The sequence below is a fragment of the Vidua chalybeata genome, chromosome 5 (assembly GCF_026979565.1).
Source record: "Vidua chalybeata isolate OUT-0048 chromosome 5, bVidCha1 merged haplotype, whole genome shotgun sequence".
Lineage (NCBI taxonomy): Eukaryota > Metazoa > Chordata > Aves > Passeriformes > Viduidae > Vidua > Vidua chalybeata.
This window is the reverse complement of record NC_071534.1, coordinates 6,469,657-6,495,952: the sequence shown is the minus strand read 5'-3', so window position 1 is coordinate 6,495,952 and position 26,296 is coordinate 6,469,657. Positions and strand designations below refer to the sequence as shown.

General features: G+C 39.4%; 1 protein-coding gene across 2 annotated transcripts in view; it reads right to left on the bottom strand.

Moving 5' to 3' along the window:
- Nucleotides 1-26,296, bottom strand: part of LRP6 (LDL receptor related protein 6) — a 117,978-nt gene that overhangs the window by 50,123 nt on the left and 41,559 nt on the right. For both annotated transcript variants that reach the window (XM_053943535.1, XM_053943536.1), the window contains 3 exons: nucleotides 17,624-17,821; nucleotides 8,527-8,723; nucleotides 7,687-7,818 (listed from right to left, as the gene is read on the bottom strand). In XM_053943535.1, coding sequence (XP_053799510.1) covers nucleotides 7,687-7,818; nucleotides 8,527-8,723; nucleotides 17,624-17,821 — 527 coding nt within the window. The remainder of the gene's footprint in view (nucleotides 1-7,686; nucleotides 7,819-8,526; nucleotides 8,724-17,623; nucleotides 17,822-26,296) is intronic.

Genomic DNA, 26,296 nt, shown 5'->3' with positions numbered 1-26,296 from the left:
TGATACCTGGGCTCAGCACTGATCCTTTCTGATTGGATTGTGGCTTTTCATTGCTGTTCTCTAAATTTATATTTGGATCATTTAATAAATTTTCTTTAATTAATAAATTGGAGCATTCATTCAGAACAGCCTGCAACCTCTTAGATGAGCAATTAGTTATTTACTGAATGTTTGCTGCTGTTGGTGAGAGGACAACCATGACAAACAAGCTGTATGTTTCAACAATGCCTGATGAATGGAAAAAATGTAACATAAAACACCACGAGTTTCTCTTTTGAGAAACACTTATTGGAGAAGTCAGATTTGGGAGCAGACCACTGTGCAATGACCATGCAGAGCAGGAGGGCTGTCACCTTCTCCCACATTTGTTAAGGACAAGCTTATTGAAGACATGAAGATAAATAACAGTGTTTTGAGCCAAAGCACACAAAAGCCTTGCTGGCTTTTGGGTCAAAAGTCAGAATCACAATAAATAACTAAGATCAGCTTGCACTGCAGAAGATGTTTTCACATAGGCAACACAGCATGTTTAATGGTACTATCAATGACGGTTGCACTTATTGTCTAATCTAATTAATTTTCATTTAACTCTCTATCTATGTCCCCAGTTTTCAAGGTAATGAAAGATAAAAACCACCACACCCCATTCCAATTAAAGTGGCTTATCAGTTTGGAGTCTTAGGGAGATAAGAGCAGCTCAGGCCTGAGGGAAGCCTGAGCTAAGGTGAAAAATGCATGTATAATTGCAGGGAAAGTGTGGTGCAATGGCCCTCCTCAAAGAGTGAGAGGACAGGCTTTGGCAGGGACTGATGGAGGATGAGGGGGAGGGTGGAGAAGGAAAACAAATGCATGAACATGCAGTGAAAATGAGCAATCACCAAGCCACATTTTGTCCATGTCTTGATTTTGATGTGTAAGAGGTATAAATAAGAGCTAAAAGACTGAAAGAGCTAAAACTGAAGTAAGTTGGTGATGAAAGAAGAACGTTGCTGTCTGATGCCAAATTTGTTTTTTTAAAAAAAAAGACAGTAATTGATGCTGGTGCTAGCTGAAACTCACTGCATGCTAAACCTTGGAAAGATGACAAAGCAGCCACTGCTTCATTTACAGGAAGTTTTAGGTGTTAAAAACCTCTAAGACACTTTCACAGTGCTGCAGGAAATAGCACCTTTCAACAACTGAAGCTGAGGATATTATTACAATATTGAGGATATTACATGTTTCTGACTGGTAGTCCAGAATGGACTAAGATCAGCTTTGGGATCCTCTGCCCTAAAACACTTGTGTTCAGAATGCATGTAAACACTACTCCAGTGTTCTTCTAGTGAGTAACTATTATGCATTAATTAATCAGGATTGAGGAACCTGTAATTACATGCCTATGTATCCTTCAAAATACCGTAAAGCATGAGACACAGCCAATGGAAAAAAGGCCTGTTAGAGTGGGGTTTTTTTATTATTATTACAGAAGCAATTCATCTTGACACTGCAGTCTCTATGTACATCTGTATTTGCTGCTACTATGTTTAACAAAAAATTCAGCATCAAGATTCAAGCAGATGGGCATTATGTTAATAGAAAGTCTTAGTACATAACTAATTCCTACAATTTAGGTTCAAGGAAGAAAGAAACCCCTACTACATTTTCTTAGCAACTTCAGTCATTTATCCAACCTGACTTTTAAACATAATAATGACAAACATATTAAAAACCCCAAACAATGATATCTTTTTTTGCGTTATCAAGTAAACCTAAGGTTGAGCAAATGCCCTAACCTCAGAGTTCAAAATATATATACTGTCTACCATATACAGAAAAAGTGAAAGGCATAATTTAAAAATAATTTGTGTGTTCTGGCTGAAGTTGACAGTCATTTCAAAGAACCAATTCCAGGTTTCCAGAAAGACTCAGTTCAGCATAACCATACCCTTGCTCGAACTCACCCTTAAAATTGACCAACTGACCTTCCCATTCTTCCCAAAGATGACCCATTTCAGCAGCTTCAGTATCCTGCTTTCAGCCTGCAACACTGTTGTTTAGTCAAACAGCCCACTGTGTTTAAGCTTTAATTCAGCACTGGGAAATGACTGGCTTTCAGCTAACCCGTCCTGGACTCTGGAACCCCGAGCTAAGAATTTCATGGTCCTTATTTAGTGGCTTTGCCAGCATTCCAATCCCTCCATCAAACACCTGCCCTGAGCCCTCCAACCAGGCAATAAAAAGTTTAAAGCTTACTTCAGAGCTATTACCCAAACATTTGCAAACCAACACCTCAGCTGCTTAGTTAGCTCAGCAGTCATTCCGTTCAGGAAAAAGAAACGGAGCAGCAGAGAAGCACCACACTTCCAGGCAGGTTGAGGGAAAGATCACTCTGAATCCCTCCAGGCTTGTCCTGACAATAGCAAGAGCTGGGCATATTTATAGACTGATCCCATTACTGCCTTGATAACAGCCAGGGAAAAGAACCCCAGGTGGTCTCAAAAGTGTGGCAAACACCAGCTGTGCAAAGTTTACCTGGCTAGGCACTGATCACCACTCAGAAGATGCTCAAGGTACTCAAAGGAGTCAGGACATGACAAAACCAATCAATTTTGTTCACTTCTACTCCAAAGACCAGTTATGAAGTAAAAGCTAAGATGACAGCAAGATCTCCAGACCTCTTGCCTTGCCTAAGAAAAATCAAACCTCTAATGACGAGCATGAGGGAGAGAATATTATGAATACAGAATCGTATTTCAAAAAAAAAAAAAGAAAAAGACAATGCAGGCTGCACGCAAGCATAACTTTATTTTTGGCTTTAAAAAAAAATTATCAGCACTTATTAGGGGAACTGGAACAAGTCACAAACATATAAAACTCCTACAACCTCAGCTGGCTTAGATGCTATCAAAGGGCACATGGAGGCTGCAGCCAGAACTCTGATCTCACACACATATGCAGACCTGAGGCAGTTTTCCCTCTGTTTCTAAACCATTCAACTTGTGGACTAAGCTCAAGATTCTTTTTAGCAGTGCCTCAAGTCACAGGATATTCAAGATAGTTAGCAATTTTTTGAAAGCCAAGTCCCTTACTTGTCTAAATATGGACATAATAAGCCCTTGCTTATTATGCTATAGCCACTCTTAGTTTTGAGAGCTTCAGCCTACTTTTATTAAGCACTTTGAAAGCTGGGATTACAAGCTCACGGACGGTGCATTACATTAGTACTGGAACTAATACTTGCCTCAAAAATTCACTATTAAAATTCTAAATAATTTAAATCTGTGTGTTAGCTGAAGTTAAGGGAAGGGGGAGAAAGGGGGAATCAGAGCAAGCATAAAGATACACGCAACAGCACAGCTTTAAGTCCAATGCCCTTCTAACCTTTATAATTAATTACATATACTCAGTGATATACAGGCCTCAGTCATTTGTAAGTTATTGAACTTTAAAGCCATCAGTGGTTGCTGAGCTACACAGACACATGCTCAGGAATGCATACAAAACAAGTGTTAAACCTAAGACATGTATAATGCATTCCCTGTATCTGAGAAATCATGATTAATACATCCCAAATAGAATTACTTCACATTTGACCAAAACATTTAATTATTAAATGTTTTTCCCCAGTTTTGAAGTCACTATTGTGAAAGAGTCCCTGATACAACAACACAAACAAGTTTTTCATGTAAGCTCAACCTTAAAACTACAAAGGCAAAAAAACATATATCTGCAATTAATTATATATTTCTTCTTTCCTTTAAAAGAAATTAAAGAATGAAGGTGTGAAACTAACATCCCGATCTATGCTATCAAATCGGGATCCTGGCTATTCCTGACAAAGCAAATTAGGCAGTGGACAGCCTTAAATTGCAAAAGGAAGTGCAAAATTCTGCTTCCTGCCTCCAGGCCTACTAGAAAAATAGGATGTGAGTATCCATGGGCAAAGACTGTTTTCCTGGAAGAGAACAGAATGGCCAAAACAAGGCTGAAATCAAAGTGTGAAGCACTGCTTTTTCTTTGTGAGGCAACTCACACCTCCTTGCTCAGCTGCAGTCACCGCTGGTTTTCGCAGTTTAAACCACAACTGTGGTTTAAAAAGTGGTTTAAACCACTTTTTTCACTATTGGCAGAAGCAATTGCAGGACACAAGTCAAACTCCTTACAGGCAAAGACAGAAGTCAAGCACATGGACAGAGAGATCTTCAAGCACTGGTAAGAATCTAACTCCAATGACAAACTCATTTATATAGGAAAATTCAGGTTTCTCTTACAACTGTCAAAAGATCATTTGAATGTAGCACTGCCAAACTCAGAACAGCAGCACACACAATACTGAAAAAGAAATTCCAGTATGTTGTGCAGAAGAACAATAAATTACCAAGAATAAAACACAAGGTGGTAAAAGCTGTCTGGCAGAAGACCAGAGTCCTGCCTGGATAGAGGACTATCTGGCCATGAAATAACTTTGCTTCTCTTTTGCTTGAGGGACAGGGATTTACAAACTTTCACTTAGGCAATGGGGGAGCTAAAACCTCGCTACAAGCCCGCATCTCAGTATACTTCACTGTTTTGATTTGTATTACCAGGTATTAGAAAAATAGTTAGTTTTATTCTAAGGTATCACCCCTTCCTGAAACACTGTGGAGAAATCTTTCAAAATTGGAATGTGTGTGTGCTATTGTATTCATAGATCTTACCAGAACTATTAAAACTTCTCAAAGGTAAGATTTTAAAAACCCTACAAAAATGGAGAAACTAGCACTGGGAGAAAGGCAAGGGAGGAAAAGATTTTCTATAAACCAAGATTATTCAAAAATGCTAGGTTGTCATGGAAACTGCTCAGGGAGGGTCAGCCAGCCTCACCTTTGGCTGCCAGCATCATCTGTCAATGCCAAAGCACTGCAAACACCACAAACACTCAAATTCACCCATCAAAATCTTTCCAGCACAGTCCAGTATTCTCCACAGCGCAGAATGAAACAAATCTCTCTCTTCAAAAAGGCTCATTTCCATGAAACAATTCTGTTTAGGAACCAATCTGATTTTAGTCTACTGCTAGAAGACAAAACCATCCTAAAGAGGAGAAAATCAGCCTAATTTTTCACCTTTCTTCACTTATCAGTCACCAGTCTCTCCTATGGTCATGTACACATTCTAATTGCAAATGGAGATTTAATCAGCACTGCAGCATTACAGATGTATACTGAAACTATCTGACGTAAAAATGTTCAGTTCTCAGGGTTCCACTCTACTTTCACAAAGCAAATACAGAGAACAGGCAAGTACAAGGGGAAAAAAACAGCCCAAGAAACAAGAATCAATCCCTCACCTCTGCACACTTGAAAATGAAAAAACAAATTTCCTTCCCAGGGGTCCTGGAGGGGCCTAAGAAAGGAAGTCCCCACAGAGACAAGTCCAGATTCACATCTTGAACTCTGGTCTATGGCTACTCTGACTCTGTTCAAGTGCCACACTCTCCTCCCTCCCCCAAATCAATAATTGAAACCTTTGCACCTACAGGAAGAAGTTCCAGGGGATCTCTGCCTTGAAGAGATCTGGAAAGTTCTAGGTCACTTGCAAAAGCTCTAAGTCTGCTTAGGGATCTGCACCTCCCTTCAGAGAGAGAGGAGTGAAAAAAAAAAAAAAAAAAATCACTATTTTGGGGCATGCTCAGTTCTAAATGCTGAACTTCTTGCATGAGTATGTAAGAAATTAGCCCTGCACAGGATCAAAGCTGCACAAAACCAATGGACCTGATGAATAATTTGAGTAGGTTGTTTCATCTGGGTTATGTGCTGTCTCCTTTCTAAGACCAAGTTAAATAAACAGTCTCAATTTTCTCCCCTCTTCCCACCCTTTTTTTCCTGAAAAGACAGAGGCAGAATGTTCCCAAAAGATAAAGCAGCAGAATGGTGGTTTAAAATGCAACATGATATTGACAAGCATAAAAGAAATGTTCCTGTATAAAGGATTTTGCATACAATTGGACAAAATACTGTAGCAACTTGGTTAACAATATTTCTAGTACAGTGGGGGCTTATATTCTGTAAATCAAATACACATTATGGCTGACTGGGAACATAAAATTTGGCTTCTCGTGTTCAGAAGTGGGAGAAAAGAGCAACAGTTACAAATTCTGAGACATAAGAATTAGCTAAAAAAGTGAACTGATGATTCTGAATATCTCTGCATGAAAACTCCTTTTAATAAGCTTCTGGGGTGGATTTTTAATACCGTTCTTCTACTTACCCTTGGTAATTTACTTTGATACACTGGAATTTATCTGTGCATAGCAAGTATTTTTGAAAAAGCACATGGATTTGTGTCACATTCTGACTACATACAACCAACCCAGAGCAGTATTATTAAAGCTTCTCCTTACACCAAGGGAAATAGAAGAAAAACATCTTGTTTGTGTATTGGGAAATTCTTATAAACAATCCTGCCAGGCTAAATTGGGAGCTGTTTTTCACATAAAAGCAGCAATTTATTTCAACAAGGTTCACAGAGACACACAAAAATGATCAGCAGAGAGCATGAAATAGCATGAAATTAAAGAAAACTCTGAACATAGCTGACAAACCTGAAATAATTTTTAAAATATGAAACTCCAATTAAAAAAATATTTCTGTATACATTTTATTTGGCTTATTTACGCTAAGCTCTGCTGTATCATTTCTTCCTCTATTTACTTCTGTCCTAGGGAGATGATCTGCATGAAAGATGGTTATTTATGATCTATTTAATTTTGAGCCTGTGTACTACAGCAACCACAACACATCAGAAGACCTACACTTACAAAATATAACAATTTAAAATCATGTAGCCCACAATAAGAAACTAAAAGCAGTTTTGGGTCAGTGCTTACAGCTCTAAATCTTGATCATGTCTTGAGTTTTAGGGCTTTCAGCACCTCTAAAGACATGCCATTATTTTCAGAGAGAGATGTCAGGTGTAAGTGTGTATAATAAATGGATATCAGACTTAAAAAAAAAATTAAAAAGGAGTTGTTGTACAATCTAATTAGCCAAATACTTAATGATCAATGTCAGAAATATTTTGGAGACAACAGTGGATGTAGGTATCTTTTTCTCTAAGAAAAAGCAACAACAGAGCCTCCCAAGACGTGCAGGGAGTTAGTGACATGTGGGTATTCTCAGCTCAGTCAGAGAGAAAGGTTTTCTAACCAGGCAAGAGCCTGGGAAACAGTTGGGAAAGAATGTAAATAATTCTCTAATCTATCTTGTTATTCACATTGTTTATAGATATGTCCTGCTACTGTGTGTCATTCGCTGCACACCAATGGTGTGGGATGTTTTTACTCTAAGACCAGTGGAATTAGTCTTCTCAATGTGCTCTATATGTAGAGCGGTACATTTGAAATAAAGGAAAGAGTTCATTTTCTTAACCTTCTGATCTGGAGTCCTCTGTTCCCGTCCTGCTCAACAGCGTCAGTGACAGAGATAGAACTGCAACTTAAAATTTGTAACTGGAGGTAACCTGCCCTTTGGTCAAGAGAATTCTTCCTTTTTAAAACACAGAGGGCATTTTCCAATCACTTCTCTGTACTGCAAAAGCATACATCATTTCAGAATTCGCCGCCCCTAACATGCATTATTCATATAGTGCAGCTGGAAGAACCCCTTTCCCTTCAAAAGCTACTTTGTGCTTAATCTAAAGGATTTTTTTAAAAACAAAGCCTACCATCTTTGCAGGTCTTTCCATTCTCAAGAAGTTTCACACCAGTGGGACATGCACACTGATAAGAGGGCTTGGTAGGAGACATCAAACACAAATGGGAGCAGCCACCATTATTAGTTCCACATGGGTTTGTAGCTGTTAAACATAAATCACACAGATTAATGCTTCTGATAACAATGACCTCATATCATGTGTTAAGACACAAATGGCATTTGAGTGGTAGAATCAGTGGCAGCAACACAGATTAAAGGAGGAAATGATAAATACAGAACAAGTAAAAATTACTTCCAAGTGTTGAGTAGTGGGGTACTTATGGTATCAAAATGCATGGATGTTTAATGTTTCCCTTCTTGGGAAAGTAGCACTTAGCTCTAGAAAAGAAATTTGTTTCAGCTCTGCTCTTCTCATTTTTACAAACTCTTTAGCATACTGGTGCTGAATGTATATATAAAAACAAAATGGTTAAGACAGTGGTTACTACACAGGGCTAGTCCTGCTTAACATCATCTGCCAAATTAACAGTACTTTTCACTCAGGAAATACCACGTAGAAAAATAAAAATACTGTGTTGCCTGAAGCTATGGTACAGGAAACAGAAAAATACAACAAGAGCATAAATGTGTCAGGCAGAAAAAAAGCAAGAGATGGGGGGTTTTCTTGCACTTCTTTAAAAATCCCTGTAAAAAAATGTAGAGAATATCTGGTTTCCCTTTGGGTCTTATGCACTGGAAAAATTGCATCATGACATGGGTGAAGCCAGCCAGCACCATACAGAAAGTCTAATTAAGACTTTTGCAAATCAGTTCCAGATTGCAATTAAAAAAGGACAGCAAGACAGCTTACCATTTGGCTGCCTCTTCTGGCTGAAGGCATGGATATCCATGGGAGAGAAGATGTTGGAATGTATTTCACGCAGGTCCTCCCCGGAGTACTTGCTGCAGGCCAAGATCGAATGTGTGTTCCAGTCAGTCCAGTACAACGTGTCCCCAAACAGTGTCAAAGCAAAGGGATGTGGAAGGGAGCCTTTAACCACTGCTTGCCTAACAGAGCACAGGGAGAAAATGAATGCTCAAACACAGTTCATGTGACAGTTTTGCCAGAACACAGCTTCTGTGAAAAGAAGTTTGGGTACTGTTGATGAGAACTTTGTACTTATTTATTTCTGGGAAACAAATATACTGCCCCTGCTTTGGGGAATGATATGAAGGAACCACACAGGAATGCCATTTTCAGGCTGCCTACTGATGCTGAGAAGCCCAAGAGATGCTAACTGAAATCCTTACAGAGATCTGTTGGTACTTTTTATCTCTTGAACAGTCCATGCCTGTAGGGCTCTCTGCCACCACATGAGCAGCTGATGATTTTGTGCAAGTCTGACTGCTACCTGCTGATATACCATGTCCACCAATTCCAGCCTCAGCAGATTTCACACTGAGACAAACTGGTCAATTAGCTATCCATCCATCCATCTCCATCCATCCATCCATCCATCCATCCATCCATCCATCCATCCATCCATCCATCCATCCATCTCTTCCAGTTCCTCTTTTGAACCATCAAAACAATACTGTAAAGTAGTTTTTCACTCTAAAGAAATCCTTAAAGTTACTTCCATTATTATGGTAATTATTAAGCTATTGTTTTTACTATAAGCAGTGCCATTAAACAGAGTTCTAGTGATTTTCTGCCATGGTAATGATATAATTTCTGAGCAAACTGGGTCACTGCCTCTCTCCAGGTTCACAAACAAAATTAAAGTGTATACTCATATATTTTATGTATATATACAAAGACATGCTCATTAGCCATCACAAAAATGCAGCACAAACATTACTGAAGACAGTTTTTCCAGGTTCTTGTGATGTAGAAACTAATTATCTGTACCTAAGAGCCTCAGAACTGGAATTAAGTAGCTCAAGTCTTATTTTTATTTTATTCAGAATCACAGAAAAGTTTAAGATGGAGAGGACTACAGAGGTCATCTGCACCAACACAAAGCAGGGCCACCACTCAAGTACCACTTACAGGAGTGCTTCTTCCCATCTCCTTTCTTCTTAACTGCCTAAGTGGAAGTGTGTTCCCACCTAGGCAAGGTCCTTCTGAACAGTGGGGATCACCATCCCTTTCCTGAACTGGAAACATCCCTTTCCTGACTGACACACAGCCCTGCTACTCCTTCTGAATAAAGCCCACTATGAACACCAGCCTCCCATTTTTCTTCTTGCAGGGAAGATGGTAATCATCCATACATTTACTGAGAAAACACCCCCACACCATAGGCATGACTTCTGGAAATAAGTCTAACTGAAGTGGTTTAACAGACAACAAAAATACATTTTAACAGCAAATATTTGGAAAATAAGAGTAACAGAAGAGTATATTAAAGCAAGAAGCATGAAGGTGTCTTCTGAGTACAAAGAAACCATAGTCATTACCATCCTTTCACCTTAGCTTCTGAAAAAAGATGCATTATAAGCTTTTTCTTTTCTATAGTTCCCTTGCTTATCACTCTAGTGTTCCAATTCTACACAAAATGAAATCTTCTATTTCTTGGTATTTTGCACTCAAAAGTAGGACATAGTATCTTTCTTATCTCTGTCTGGAGTCAGGTATATATATTTGCTTCTAATTAAATGCACCAACTAAGCATCTTACAAAATACTGTAATATAATTAAACCTGCCAGCCAAACAGTGAGGCCAGAATGACACAACACATTCTGGTACCATACCAAGTATAAAGGCATTCTAAATCTGCAAATGTTTTAAGCAACCCTACCCCCAAACCCTAAATACCTTCAGATTTGAATTTTAGTTTAGATCAGGCTTGGAGACTAAGTCTTTATGTATGACATATTGTATGACATTTGACAAATGACACATACGACATTTTGTCATATGAAACAGACACAATCAAAGACCAAAACTCTCATAACCAAACCTGCACCAAAGACAGCATTCCCATAACAAGAGAAGCCACATTTTTATGAAGCATTCTGACTAACTTTAGATGTTCTAGCCTGTATGTCTCTAAACTATTAACACTCCAGCTTCACAGTAGCAAAACTCCTTTCAGGTGACCCCTGAGGCTGCCTGTGTTCAGTCTCCAGGGCAGGGTGGAAGCATTTTTGACATTTATGTTTCACTCCATTTCTCTAGTGTCCCTATGGGGCAGCCCATACCTATTACCATCTCCTAGGCTATCAGAAAGGGGGAAAAAAAATCTGCTTTTAGTGCTCTTCACATTAAAGAAAGCATATAAGAGGTTTGCATGAAGCAAATTAAAATATTTTAAACAAAACCTTATTGGGCATCTACAGAATGCTTCATGCTTTGAAAATTAACAAAATTGCAGGAATTTCACATCTTCAGCTTGTGACAACTGGAAATACTAGCAAGTGGCCAAAACACTCAGAGCATGAATCAGTTGAAGCAGGATCAAAGACTAAGATGCACCCATAAAATATCACATGAAGGATGCCACAAGGAGGGCAGGGAGCTCTGGTTCCCTCAGCTCACAGGATCTCCTCTCCTGCCAACCTAACAAAAGCATTTGCAATGCAAACTCAGAAAAGTAATGCATTTTTACCATGAATGCTTGTCCAAATATTCCTATCAGAAGACAAGCCTGCTTTTAATTAGCTGAGAAAGTAAGCAAGAAACATGATTTGTGGGATATAATGCTCTCTTTTCAGACCGAAGTGTTCTTGTCTTTTGCCGCTTCTTTAAGCCACAATTGCCACGTGTTTCCAGAAAGAATATATAACAAACAGGTCTAGCCATGACATTTCAAATCCAACCTGCAATGAAAGTCTGAAAAAGTCACTCAGAAATCAAATTATAGTTAAGAAATTAAGTCATTCTGTGGGTCATTTTTCAGGTAAACAGATGTTTTGAAGTTCCATTTCTCCAGCATTTTTGTTTTCAGAAGTACCTTGGGGAAGAACCAAGAAATTTAACCTAGCTCTATGTCCAAATAATCTAATTAATTCTGTTTATGCAGGATTCTCTAGCAGTTTTAATTAGGGCATTATTTGGCTTCTGCACTGGACTGTGATGGTGAGGTATTGAAACAGGCTTCTCACCACTGACTGGTTCTTCTTCATTGCTTGAATGTGTTAAGCAATTTTATCACACAGAAATATACAGAAAGGTATAAACAGAACCTGAGATTTAATACCTTGCACATAATGTCATGTACTGTACAAATTACAGGCAAATAAGGAAAAAATCCTCTTCTAAATGCAGGGATACAGTATTTTTAGTGTTTCAACACATCTGCAACTAATCATCTGGCAGACAGACATGAGCTGATGCTTGAAAAGAGGAGCTAGGAAAATCAATGCTCAAGTGCAAACTTAAGACATTCACCTCTTCCAAGAGCTTCCCAGCTTTCTGACAGTTGCTGAAAGTATGTTTTCTTACAGTGGCCTCAAAAACCATCTCATTAGCACAAAGACTTCCTGGGGGACCTTGTAAGTGCACTTCCCTTCAGCCAGTAACGTGTTAACTTATTAATTAGAACTGCTGCTGCAGGGTACAGGAAGGGGAAATTAATTCAAGAACTGCTTTAGCAGGCCAACCTATCTTGGGGACTCTACTCACAGGAGAGCTGTCTGCATTTCAGTTTTGTTTAATTAGTCCCACAAAAAGCAACTGTTCCCTCTGATAAGAGCAGGGCAAGAGCTGAAAAAAAAAAAAAAAACCACAAAACCGCGTCTTCTATGTATCAATTTATTTCTGTGATTATTGCATTCTGACATGAAAAACTGTTCATTCCTTTCTCTCACTGGCAAATCAATGGCATTAGTCATCAAGTTCTTTGCTCTTGTCTTTATTCTAATGAGCCCAACACTGGAGCAGCTAGGGCTAGTAAATCCCAGGGCTAGCAGGTAATGAACCATAATCATCCCTGTAAAATTTGCTAGAGAGGTTTTCTCAGGAATTTATGACTCTACTACATATTTAACTGAGTACTACTGCCAGAGCTGTCATGCTATACACTGCTTTAGTGGCTCACTGTGACTCCAGTCCTACTGGAAAAGGTGACAAAAACTCCACCAAATCACAATAATCAAGGCTTATAATTTGTTTCTCTCTATATATAATCCTGCCACCAGCCTATTGTACTCTTCCACTTTCCAGACCCCTGCAAACAAGTAAAGGATTCACGGCCATCATGCACCTGGGATGGGGCAGCCCTGGATGCACGGACAGACTGGGAATGAGAAGCTGGAAAGCAGTGCCAGGGAAAGGGACCTGGGGGTCCTGGTCAATGTCCCAGCTGGACATGAGGCTGCAGTGTCCTGGAGCCAGGAGGGACATCCCTGTCCTGGGGGCATCAGGCACAGCTGGGCCAGAGAGGGATTGTCCTGCTCTGCTCTGGGGCAGCCCCATCTCGAATATTGTGTGAAGTTTTGGATGCCACAATGTAAGAAAGACATAAAGCCATTAGAGAGTGTGCAAAGGAGGGCACGAGGATGGTGAAGGGCCTTGAGGGGAAGCCGTGTGAGGAGCAGCTGAGGGCACTTGGTCTGTTCAGCTGGAGGAGACTGAGGGCAGAGAGCGCAGTCACAGCTTCTCCTGAGGGGAGCAGGAGGGGCAGGCACTGAGCTCTGCTCTCTGGGACCAGGGACAGGACCCAGGGAATGGCTGGAGCTGGGTCAGGGAAGGGTTAGGTTGGATATCAGAAAAGGTTTTTCCCCCAGAGGTGCCGGGCACTGCCCAGGCTCCCCAGGGAATGGTCACGGCCCCAAGGCTGCCGGAGCTCCGGGAACGTTGGGACAACGCTCTCAGGGATGTACAGGATGGGATTGTTGGGGTGTCTGTGCAGGGCCAGGGGTTGGACTCAATGATCCTTGTGGGTCCCTTCCAACTCAGGATATTCCATGATTCAGATCAATGTACTTCTCTGAGATATAAATCTTTGTTTTGGATTTCTTAGAGATTTAGAGATACATCACGAATTTCTAGAGAGAACCTCTTCCAAATTTTCAGTCTCTGAGGTCTGAACTTCAATACTTTAATGCTGTCAGTGACACCAATTAAAATATTTTCCTATTTACACTGCATTTTTTCATTTTCCAAAACCACAAAATCAGTTTTCTCTGAACTAATTGAATTTTTTTTTGAGAGAAGGATGTTAGTTCCTACCAAATATTTCTCCCAAAGCAATTAAAACTTATGCCATCTACTTTACATGAAGCTTTTACAATTGCTTATCTGCTACAGACTCTTTCCCACCTCCTGCCATGCAACAGTAAAAAACTTGACAGATTAAATCCTTACTCATCTGCTTTCTTTTCTAGGTTACCAAAACTATCCAGATTTAGAAGACACAATTTTTATGAAGATATATGTCTTTCAGTAACCCATTTGCCTTTTTCATTTCAATAGGGCCAACTTCCAGAAGCATATATTTTCCCAGATATGCTGGCATTAGATAAGGCATCAGAAAAACTAGTAATACTTTGTAAGGATAAAAGAATTTGCTCTGATCAAGAGAAATTTAGAAACAAAAAAACCTCAAACTAACCAAGTATAAACATAAAACAGCAATTTAGAAAAGTGGTCTAAATATCAAGAAAAAAAAAATCACCAGAACTGGCAGTTTCTAAACAAACCAAAGAGTCTGGTTTAAGTTAGATTAGGTACTTGATAACGATCTTATTCTCCCCCACATTTAATTCTTAAGGAAAAAAAACCTAACTGATAACTTCTGAGAAGTGGTGGTGGATAACTGTAGGTGAGGTGTGGTAGTCTGTTATTTTACAGTTTTTCTTCTGTTGTATGTCTTGATATTCCTTGTTATAAGTTATAATCATTCGTTCTATGTACCCTATTTGGCTTCCCTAATGGTTCAGTCCTGAGTTGTTCACTACAGTTTTCCCTGCCAAAATGGATTTCAATTCACTTGTCAGTCTCCCTGTACGCCTCCCTTGTTCCCTTGTCTTACCCCTGTCAAAGAAAGCACACTCCTTTGGTTCTGGAGTGTTCCCTGCCTTTCACCCCTTCCTCGGAGCAGAATTGGGTTGTAGGGTTTGCTCCCTCCCCGTGTTGGCTTCTTTTGGGGAGCCTTACCCTGCACCCCTCCCCTGAGGCCCTCCTGCTGGTCAAAGGTTGTGTCCTCCCCGTGTTCCCTCCACCCTTTAAAAGTAGCCCCTTCAGGCTCAGATTTGTCACTTGCTCTGCCCCACTTGGAGATTAAACCCTTGGAGACTCAGACAAGTGTCCTTCCCTTATTCCCGTGCCTCGGTTTCCCCGTGCCCTGTGCCTCTGCTGCGCTGGCCACGCCGCAGCGATCACGGCCACCCGCGACAGTCCCGCAGAGACTCGGGGCGGCCGCTCCGTGTCTGTCCTGCGGCCACCAGCGGGACAGCGAGCGGCCAACCTCCGTCCCGCGGCCGCCGAGAGCCAGGCACAGTGGGGTGATTTGTTGGTTGCTTTTTTTTAAGGGGTTGGAGATGGCTAGGAAAAAAGGCTAAATGCTTTGTGGGTTTTGGGTGGTTCGGTGGGGTGATTTTTTCCACTGAAAAGGAATATCTAAAAGACTTTCGCTTTGGCTGCAGAATTAAAAGTTGTGTTTTCTTTTCTAGTATTAGTGAATCAGTTACTGGAAAAGATGAACAAAATAATTAAAAGATAAAATAAGAATTACAGCTGTAAAATACCACACTGAAAAAGCTGAATTTGTTGGATAGCCAAAAGAGAGTATCTACACAAAAAAAAAAAAAAAAAAAAACAAAAAACAACTCTTTGGACAGCCCCAGAAGATCTTTTTTCTTAATACAGGCAGAGGCTAAGTAGTCACAGCAGAAAAAAAACACCCCATAAAATCCCACTGTAGAACAGCCTAACTTATGCAGTTCTTTTTTTTTTACCCCTTATGATGTAATTGCAAAGAATAAAAAATGAAACCAAAATGCCTAGATACAGATGTTGACTGCTTTTTGAATCTTCAGAACTTTCCCACATGCCTAGGGAAAAACAGGTGCTGTTAGAATTGGTTTCTGCCTCTGAGTGCTTAAGGGAAGTCAAATGTTCTTTCCTTTCTAGGAATGACTTCCCTTTCTGCCCCTCAAATATAATATATTAGCATACTGCCACGACATATTCCTGGTACTGAAATGTATTAACTTGAAAAAGAAACTTAACCTAAAGCATTTGACTCCTTTGTTTTTTATGGCTGTGTAAGAATTAGTAGATCTAAAAATCTAAATTATTTGTCTATATAGGTCTTTATTACAGACTTAAATAATTCCAGAGAATTTACTGTGGAATGAGGTAACTGCTGGGACTCAGGTGATTTCAATTCTATGCCATGAGCAGCTGTTGGACACAGCTGTGTACACACAGACAAGGCTGGTCAGCCCCTTGCACCAAGAAAATTCAGCACTTCCTAAGCCTCATCCCACAGGTTAACCAACAGCAGACCAGGGAATGAACACCATGAAAATAAAAACAGAACACTAAACACAAGTATATTTACATCACTGTGCAACAGATCAGCAGCAAGAGAGAAACTGCAATGAAGTCAGTAGCAAAACAAGATTGAAAAAGCAGAACTGCCAGCAGAAAACACTGAAGTAGCTCTGGAACAAGAAAGGCTGGAGACACCAGATAAAATTAAAAATAGTCAAATTTCTAATGTACATGCTGATTTCTATCCTTTGCTCTCCAGTACTTGAAAACTTATGTGACAGTCTTCTTTTTTGAAAGAATATCTATGAAATATTTCTCTCTTTTTGATACTAAGTTTTGTTTCTCGTGACACAAACAGCAAATGAAAGACTACTTCAAAATAGATATCCACAATGTTTTGAATTAACCAAGCTAGTCATAATACTTATATCCAAAGACACAAATTTAAAACTGCATTCAACTCCAGGTACTTTCCATGAACCAACACCATTACAAATGTACTGCATGAACTTGTGATCACTTAAAAGGCAGAACTTAGGAGAAAACCAGCACTACAAAGACATTGTGGATTTCAAAATAAATATCACAAGAAGACAGTGGGCATGTTTCATGCATGTTGCCTGTGGTCCTACTTACCAGTCCACACAAAAGAATGATCTTATCAATAGAATTAATTTCTTTATGTCAAATTAACATTTGTGGTGAAAGGTGGGCAAGTCCCTAAGATGTCAGAACAAAGAGCATAAGAAAGGATATTTCATGCCTACCTAAATTAGCTGAAACATCACAAAAATTTGCAAAGAACAACTCCACAAAAAAATAATCTCTCCATATGACACCTTGGGCACAAGCTGTGATTTATTTGTGTGTGCAAGCAGTACTTGTCAAACTCATCTAACAAAGAGAGTCATGGCCCAAATTAGAGATAAACATATATACACAAAGTACCAGTTACACCCTTAATTAAGAAGTAGCCGTGATTGGACCAAAAATAATCACTTCATTGCTATAAATCTGTCCAAGGAAAACAGATTTTTAGTTAGTCATAGAGAGCTATGTCATTTTAACTTAGTTGTCCTTTAAGGACTGTTTTTCACTAATTTCCCAGCCCCTAGGTTTAATAATACTGAAATATTAAAATAGGATGATACATTTTGTCATATTATCTTCTGCATTTCTGAATACCACAGCAACACTGCACAGAAGACTTACTGAAAAGAGACAATCTTGCTATATAGTCTTACACTATTAAAAGCAGGATTTGAGGATTTTTTAATGGAACTGGTTCTGAGGAAAGTCTTTGGGAGAGTTACAGATTACCCTGAAGAGAAGGATACATTCCATTTCACAGTGCTGGAAAGGTAAGGATGGTGAAGGAGAAAAGTTTCTGACAGCACTGGGTTGCTTAAAATTTTGCGAGTGCTAATGTGACAATTCGCTGCAACAGAGATTACGATATTGCTTAGGCAGCATCTTCTAAGAAAATCCCCACATCACACCCATAAACAAAAAACTTTTTACCTATGACTTCCATCCAGATTTGATTTGTGGATGAAATTCAGTTTAGCATCTGCCCAATAGAGCTTCTGTTCCTCATAATCCAGCGTCAGTCCGTTTGGCCAATATATGTCTGTGTTAACGATGATGGAGCGGCTTGAACCATCCATCCCAGCTCGTTCTATCTTTGGCGCTTCTCCCCAGTCTGTCCAGTACATGAACCTACAATTATTTGAAAAAAGACAAAAAAAGAAAGAAATCATGTATAAATCTGCAACTTTCAGTAAAGACAAAGGCACTCTCCATTCTGCAGAGACAATGTGGAGCTCTGCTCTACAGGTAAGGGGCACATACCCTGTGAAACAAAGCAAAGTTACTTTCCAAAAGCTGAAGAAAAACAACTTAAGACAAACCCACAGTACTATATCAGGTTATATTTCCATATGTTTCTTTCTTTGCTTGGGTCAGCTGAGAAAGTTGGAGATATCCAACAGATCTCGACAACCATCTCAAAATTCATCATTAAACAGCAAAGGCAGATACTACAAATTGTCATAAAAGTACAACAGCTTCTCTAATGTGTCAGAATTTAGGTGGGCACAGAAGAAGGTGTGCAGACTTATAGCAGACATAGTTGCATGTGATGCAGTGAAGTGGTTTTGAAAGATCAATTAATGTCCTTTTATTTCCAGAGAAATTCCAAGACAAGCAGGAAAGTCAACACATTTAGAAGCACAGCTTGCATCCAGTAACTGAGAAAAATACTCAGTGAAATCTTTTAAGCCTGGACAAGCAAGTTTTAAAACATGTAACATGCATCAATTTTTAAACATTATTTAACAAGTAGTGGGGAGAGGGAAGCTACTCAGTTGCATTTAAGATTGAGGCAAAGCAAGGGAAACCACTTTATTTTGGCTGGAGACTAGCAGGGGGTAAGAATATTTGGGCTTTTTCTGCAGGTGGTAGAAAGTGGATTTACTTCTGTGGGTTGTTGACAGAATGCATAACTAAACTGAAGTAACATAGAATATAAACAGATCAGCCAAAGTGTGTCCATGGTGCTTGCTCTGTTTTGTTGTTGCAGCTGGAACGGACTACTGTCCTAAATTGCTTCTCATAACCTCATGACATCTGCCTGCCAGCATTACCTGCTTGTATCTGTGCTCCATAGCCTAGGTCAGTCAAAACAATCCAGATTAGGAAAAACCTGAAGCCTTTAATCAAACTCAGATCATCACACAACCACAACAGGTCAGTATATGGTAGCCACATGTGAAGAGGCCACCCATCCTCTAAAGAAAAACAAATGCACAACATGTTTAAGAAACACTTGCAGATGAAGTTATTCTTGGCAAAGATTTATTCTTATTCTTACTCTTATTCTTATTATTTTAAAGAGTCAGGAAATTCCATGTCATATCTTCCCCCTTAATTAATTCATGTCTACAGCATGTTTGTTTTAATGTGCAGCAAAATCTGTGGACAGAAATGCAGCTGATTAACACAAATATTGTCCTATTTGATCCCAAGTGAGTTATTCTTCATGGAGCAACACGTTTATCTTAACACAGAGCACAAAAATATCTGAAGAGAACACGTGAGATTTCTGTAGGCATAAACAAGTGCCTCAAATAAACTGGTTTTTCACCAGGAAGAAGGACAAACCCCAAATAATTGTCAGATAGGTAGCACAGTAGCAAGGCACCCGGTCAAGCTATGCAATAAGAAATCACACACAAAAAAGAAATGTTAAAAAAAAGTCAGGCAGCATTTCACCAGTGAGCACGTGAGAAAGAAATGAGAAAAAGAGAGATTTACTTTTAACTTCTTTAAGACAGCCCTGCTTTGCCCTAGCTGTCAAGTCTTAGACTTACAAATCAAGGTTAATAGGTTCCAAGGCTCTGACCAGCCTGCTGGACTGATGTTTTTGGGCTGAAACAGCTCATTAATTGCTGTGCAGCCTCATATTCTTCCCTGTCTCGTTCTCACCTCTCATGCATGCTGCAATTACTCAAGCAAAAACAGGTAAAGGTAGTTTGGTAACAAAGTAAAGGCTTTCCAGACATCACAAAAACAGCCCTATTTCATTTGTCAAGAGGAACGCACACACACAGAACTGGCTTTAAGATTCAGTAGTATTTCCAATAGCTCCAGTGACCTCTGTGAACTTTCTTCAACAGTTTGGGTTTTTTCACTATCACGTTTGTTTTCCTCCACCTTGCTTGAAAGCCTGTGGGTTTTAATGTCTCCATTAAAACTCTCTGGAACCAGCCATGCTCCAGCTGATGACAGCCATGCAGACAAGCTAAGGGTCATTCTCCCTCTTCCCCATCCTCTTCAAACACATTTAGTTATGTCAATTAAAAAAAATTTAAAAAAAAATTTTAAATTTTAAAACGTCACCACCCAAGCCCATGGGATAGAGCAAAGTATTAAGAGAAAATTAGTGTTTTGTGCTAAATCATCTAATTATACCTTGCAATACAATTAAAATCCAGGAATCTAGATTTTCATTTTACCAGCAGAGTCTGTAAATCTAAATAAAATCTAAAAGAAGAAGAAAAACAACAACAAAGTGTATTTCTTTTTATATGTGCTTGTAACTTTCAGTATTACAGAGTCATGCCTCCCTCCAAAGAGTTGAGGAACATCAAGTATTTGATACACACTTAGAGAAGATAGGAAGGTTCTTAGACTTAAATAAAAAAGTCGTATGACGGTGGCTGAAAATGTTGGTTTATCTTAAAGTTTATCCCATCATTAAAAATTAGGAACAAATAGGGAAAGAGTTTTGGTAGTTCTTCCCTACAAACTGTTTTCGATGCCTCTTTAAATCTAGCATTTTTTAGTTTTTGCATTCTGGTGCATAACGTGAATCCAGGCAATAAAACTTCCTTCTGAAAGGCCTCAGAAATCACTTTGCACTGTGTAGTTGTAACTTCACAATTTTGATTTGCCTCAAATAGAAGGTTTTGCCATAGGAAAACAAAAACCCAGCAAAACAAAAAGGATGAAACAGCATGTCACAGTTCATTCTGCAGGATGAACAAATCCAATAAGTAACAGAGCTTTTTTTCCAAAAAGCCCATAAAGTCTAGGCACTCTGATGGCAGAATATCCCCCACCCAGAGAAGGAAGCTCGCAGACTACCAATGCCAAGACTACATGCTATAATTTAACAGTGATTTCCGACTTTTTCTCTAAGCAGAGAAGGAGAGAAATTTATTGCCAGCACCCATCAGCTTTGCAACTTTGTGATCCACAAACATTCACTTTCCTGAATGTTACTCAGCTGCTTAATTAGGGCAGCTAATTATTTGGTGAGGTCCTTCACAGTAAAGGCCCCAGCTCTACAATTATGCTTCGTTCAGGCCCTAAGAACTTCTGAGCTCTACAGGGAGCTGCCAAACTTCAGAGCTTGCAGCAGCCCCTGTGGAGCTCATCAGCTCTGCAGTGGACCCTGTGAAACACAGCCTGCTCCAGCACTAACAGGACTGGCACTCCTGTAACCAATAAATACGAGGCACTGGAGTAGTTCAGGAAAACTAAGCACAATAAGTATGTTTGGTTACTGAAAATAGCTCTTGACTTGAGAAGAAATGTTCAGGAGTTTACAAAAAGACAATTGAATCAAGTGACCCTCCAGGTAGCTGAACGGAGACTCCTTCTGAGGCAAGTTCACAAAGGGAGTAAAACTGCAATCCAGAAGCACACAGCAGTATTGAAAGACACAGAAAATGGATGTTCAAATAAGGGGACTAAAAGTATGACAGGAAGGTTTTAATGACAAGTTTCTCAACCAATTGCAAAAATCAGAAAATATTTTCAGTCCTCCAGGAAAAGCAAAAAAATGTACATATAAATTAAATATGGAAATAATTCTTCATAAAAGAGAGGAAGAAATATCCTTTGGGGATACAATAAAGGTAAACATGAGAGAAAACATGTTTTAGCTAGCTGAGAACTATACTCTTTTACAATAGTTTTTCTCTGTAAATATTAGTTGATTGAGTAGATTAGTTGAATGTAATTTTCAGAGCTGCTTTACAATAATGTCTTACGTTAATATTCAGTGCAGTCAACATCATTTTTTGTGCAAATCTGCAGCCTCTTGTTTGCCTCTACACTGCTCTTGCACATACTAAGAGCAGCTATGTGAGGCATGGAGGGGAATTGAGCAGGGAACTGTTAACACCCTCACACACTGAATCTTTTACTTTTTACCCTTGTTTTGGGTTCAGAAGCCAAAGGGTTCCCAACAGAGCTGCAGTCTCCCATTTCAGGTAGGCACAGCTGGCTCTGAACCACCTGCTTTAAGCATTGCTATGTACACTGGACAAAATCCAATCAAGATTTCTTACACTGAAAATGAAGCCTTTTTTTATTTCACTCTTCTGCAAGGCATCAATGTGTCTAGTAAATGACTAAACAACCCAGATATGCTGAAAATGCTTGATGAGCAAGCACCAGTGGCCCCAGCTGTGCCTCTGTAACTGTCCCCACCCTGACCCTCCATCCTCATCCCTTGCACCTCAGGGATGGTGGAGGATGAGCACAACTCCACGGGAGCTTGGACCTCAGCTACTGAATTCCACAGTCCAGACAACCAGCATCAAACCTAGACAGGGGTCTCTGTGCAGTAACTGGAATACAATGACTGTGACAGGGGACACCTCAGTATGGCATCACTTCTCACACAGCAGGAACCTGTGCAGGAACAGGGGTCATTGTGAATAAGTTACTGCAGCCTCTGCAGCTCACTTGTCAGGGATGCTAAAAGATTCAGCTGACAAGTGGGAGAAACCGATGTGTAAAATTCCATGTGTAAGTCTAATATACACACCAGGAAAAGCTCTACTGGGCATACAAATATTTTGCCCGGTATACTCTATACTGGTTCTGTCAAGATGAAGATGCTGTTCTGGTGATAGCACTTTAATGCAATTGTCTGCATTTATCCTAGGACATCAGGCAGGATACTAATCAAGCAAAAGCCATCTGTAACCAGAATGGCAATGTGAGGATTTCCACTTTGGAGCTGGTTTTACTCCCCTACTCAGACCTTATCTAGCAGGAGAAATAAAATCATCACCAGACCTTCCCTTTTCTTGGAATCCATTTCTAAAATAAGGGACAAATGCAAACATTCCACTTTTGGAATGAAGAAAAGCTGTGATGAAGAGATCAAAAGGTGATGCTTTGTCTCTGGCTCAGTATCACAAATGAAGTATAAAACTAGAACAAGATTTTGTAGATGGCATTCATAAACCCTGAAAATGATGCTTTAGAAAAGCCACTGAAATTCTTTTTTAAGAAATCAACATAGAAGCATAAACCTACATGATATTATCATTTCCTAACCAAAAAGAAAAAAAACTCAGTGTTCAAGCTAGTTACAACTAGCTATGGCCTCTGTTTTCAGGTATTCCAATTTAAAGAAAATGCTGGGCAATCTAACAAAACAGATGAGAGATTGTTTTCCATTTTCACCCAGACATTTCTGAGGGTCTACAGGAAGTAAGGTTTGACTTGGCTGTCAAACCAAACATACACTGATGCACTGCAGCGTCTCATGCATATGATTGTCCTTTTGGCCACAGATCCCCAGGAAAAAGAGAGGGATATTCATTAAAAAACAAGAAGCAGTTATTTTTTTGCTGAATGCTCACAAAGACAGAATTTTAATTGTTTGAGCAGGTGGAAAGGTCTCCTGCTCCTTGAACTTGTAAATTAACCTTTGCTATCTCCTGACACAAAAGGTCTAATGACATGCCTTCCACAGTTAGGAAACAAAAGCCGTTTCTTGGTTTCTCCTAGAGGAAGCAGGAAATAAAGCTTGTCAAAACTTAGCAGCATTTGAAAAACAGTATTTGAAACAACAATTTTCCCAGTTTATGCCAAAAAAATAGAGAAGGATACAATTTCCTCTCTCTGCTACCGATTAACACAATCCCTAGACCCTTGCTGACCTCAAGACAGAAGCAAGATCCAAATGTGCTTTGGAAGACTCCAGCCAGCCCCTTGACACAGAAGCCACTCCAGATATTATACAACAGACCCTGCCAAGTTCACACAGCAGGTAAGCCAACAGAAAAACAAAATTTAATTAATGGAAAAGGAGATGGACAAAATAAGATAAGAAAATTCCTTGCCTTCCAACCTACCTTGGTTCTTCAAATAAGAAATAGAGGAAAGAAAATAGAGGAAAGAAAACCAGCTAGCAGTTTTGACAGAGTTTCAAAAACACAAGCACACAAACAAAAATACCACAAACCAACAACTGTGACAGAGTCTCTCAAGAGGCCAGGAGAGAAGCTGAGCCAGGAACATGTGCTGGGTAACTCTGCAGGGCTGAGGAGTCTCACAGAGGTCTGCTCTGGCAATGCCTCAAACATTGCCCAGGAGGAGCCCACATACACAGAAAGACACATTCCAAATAGTTCTTTAAGAACCTACCAAATGGTGCAGATCTCTATGCACCTGTGAACTGAACAAAATTGTGAAAGCTAGTACAAAAGAATATTTAGCTACATTAAAACTACAGGTGGGGGAAAGCAGTGAGAAAATGTTGGGATCACAGACAGAATTTCTCAGACAAAATTTACCTTCTTTGTACAATGAAAAAATCTGTTTGTTTACAGGGACATGCACTAAAAATATAAACATTTGCATTGCACATATTTAGTTGGTAAATGAGGATTTAGAATTTTGTAATTTCAAAGAGCTTTGGGTTGAAACTAGACAAGTCAGCTGCTACAATAATTTTTCACTCCTTGGTTTTTCAGCTCAGTCATAACCAAATTTGTTTCTTATACTTCAATTAAAAAAAAAAAAAAAACAACACCTGGGAGAATTGTTCTCCATACCTCCCTTTACATCCTGAATGCAGGAAGGGCAGAAAGATTTTCCCTATACTTACATCTTAAATTGAAGCCCTACAACATCTAGAATTGAAGCCCCTGAACTTCTCCATGGCAAGAGAGCACAGTCATTTGTGCCAGTTGTGTTGCTCAGTGAATGAGGGCGAGAGAGAAGAATCTGCCATTTGGCATTCTGGGCTGTTTCTCAGAAACAACAATCTAGGCATAACCTACTGCTGTGCAACGCTTGGAGTTATGAACTCCTCCATTCCAGGTATTCCACAGATATACCACTTACACCCAGCAAACAGAACATACTGTTATAACCATCCCAGCAATCCTTAATGCAGAGTCAGCTTACAGTGAGAACAGTTTTTAACCATGACCCACTCATTCAACTTTACCCACTGATTTAATGGACATTTACTCTGGGTCCCATCAATCCAGCTGCAGTTCACCTTAACATCAAGAGGGTACCTGCGCTAAAACATGGATGGGCAGGATGGCACAGCCAGGAACAAGAGAAGATTAGGTCAAAAAAACTATCAGAGATATGACCTACCATCAACTGAACTTGGGGAACAACATGTTCAGTATCATGAAATCTTTTTGCAACATTTTCTCTGTGAGATTTCTCTTTTTTATCATTCCAAGACTTCAATCAGTAAAGTATCCCCTTGTTATTCAGCCTCTCTATCAGTACACAGCTACCAACTGGATGATTTTTATGTTCTTGATTCCTGACTCTTCCAAGAAGCCCTACAGAACTTTAATGTTCTGCCAAGCCATGCTGAATCTTACCCTCCATATCACATTTCAGCACCCTGCTAATTCTTTTTTCATAGTTTTCATCCTATTGTTTGCTATGTAAATCAGGCTTACTTACACGTAACCATCATTCCTTAGGCTTTTTTTAAAATTCAATTGACTCATGTCATCTAGGGGTTCAGTGCATTTTCAGTGCAGCTCCTGTCCTTGTGATTTATCAGTTTGTTAATATGGAAACCAACCTGATGCCACTTTGATCGTCCCCCGGAATCACTAAATCACTTATTCTCTTGTAAGAAAGTGGCACACACCAATTAATCTTTTCACACCACAGAATTACATGAAATATGGCCTTGTTTTTAACCAAAAGCTACATGATATTCATTACTAAACAAACCACCAAAAAAGGCAGTGGGAGGAAGAGGAGAGATTTCTCTATAGCAGGTAAGAAGAATAGAAATAAAGGGACACGTTGTAATTAATGCATAATGAGATAGGTTACATTACACAAGATTTGTTTAGAGACCTAATTCTGGAGATACAAACCTAGGTAGACTTGGCTTTTATTGAGAAGAAACTATGTTTGCCCAGAGCATTTTAGAAAGGTCAATAAAATGTGGTCTGAATTCTGGCCAAAGGCTTTGTATTCAGATGGAACAAACACCATTTCATTTCTATACTGAAGACATTATTATAAAATAACTGAGATATCTGAGATTTCACTCAAGCTTTTTCTAAGTTAGATTTTGCTAAAAAGGAAGTAAGAATGCTTCTACTTTTCCATTCCTACTGTAAACAGCTAAATACCAAGTACTTGGATTCAATTTTTATGGAAAAAGTGGCTATCCATTCTACAGCAGCTATTACACACCTGGAATTCTGAAGTTAAAAATCAATTAACACAGCTTTAAACCCAGGTCATTAGCTTTTCTCCCTACAGGCTTCTTTTGCAAGTCAGTCACTGCTCTTCAAGTAAGAGTCACTTGCATACAAATTGCTTCCACCAGAGAGATACATCAAAAGTGGGAAAAAATTCCAAATCCTTGTCCTAGTACAGGTCTCATTCACA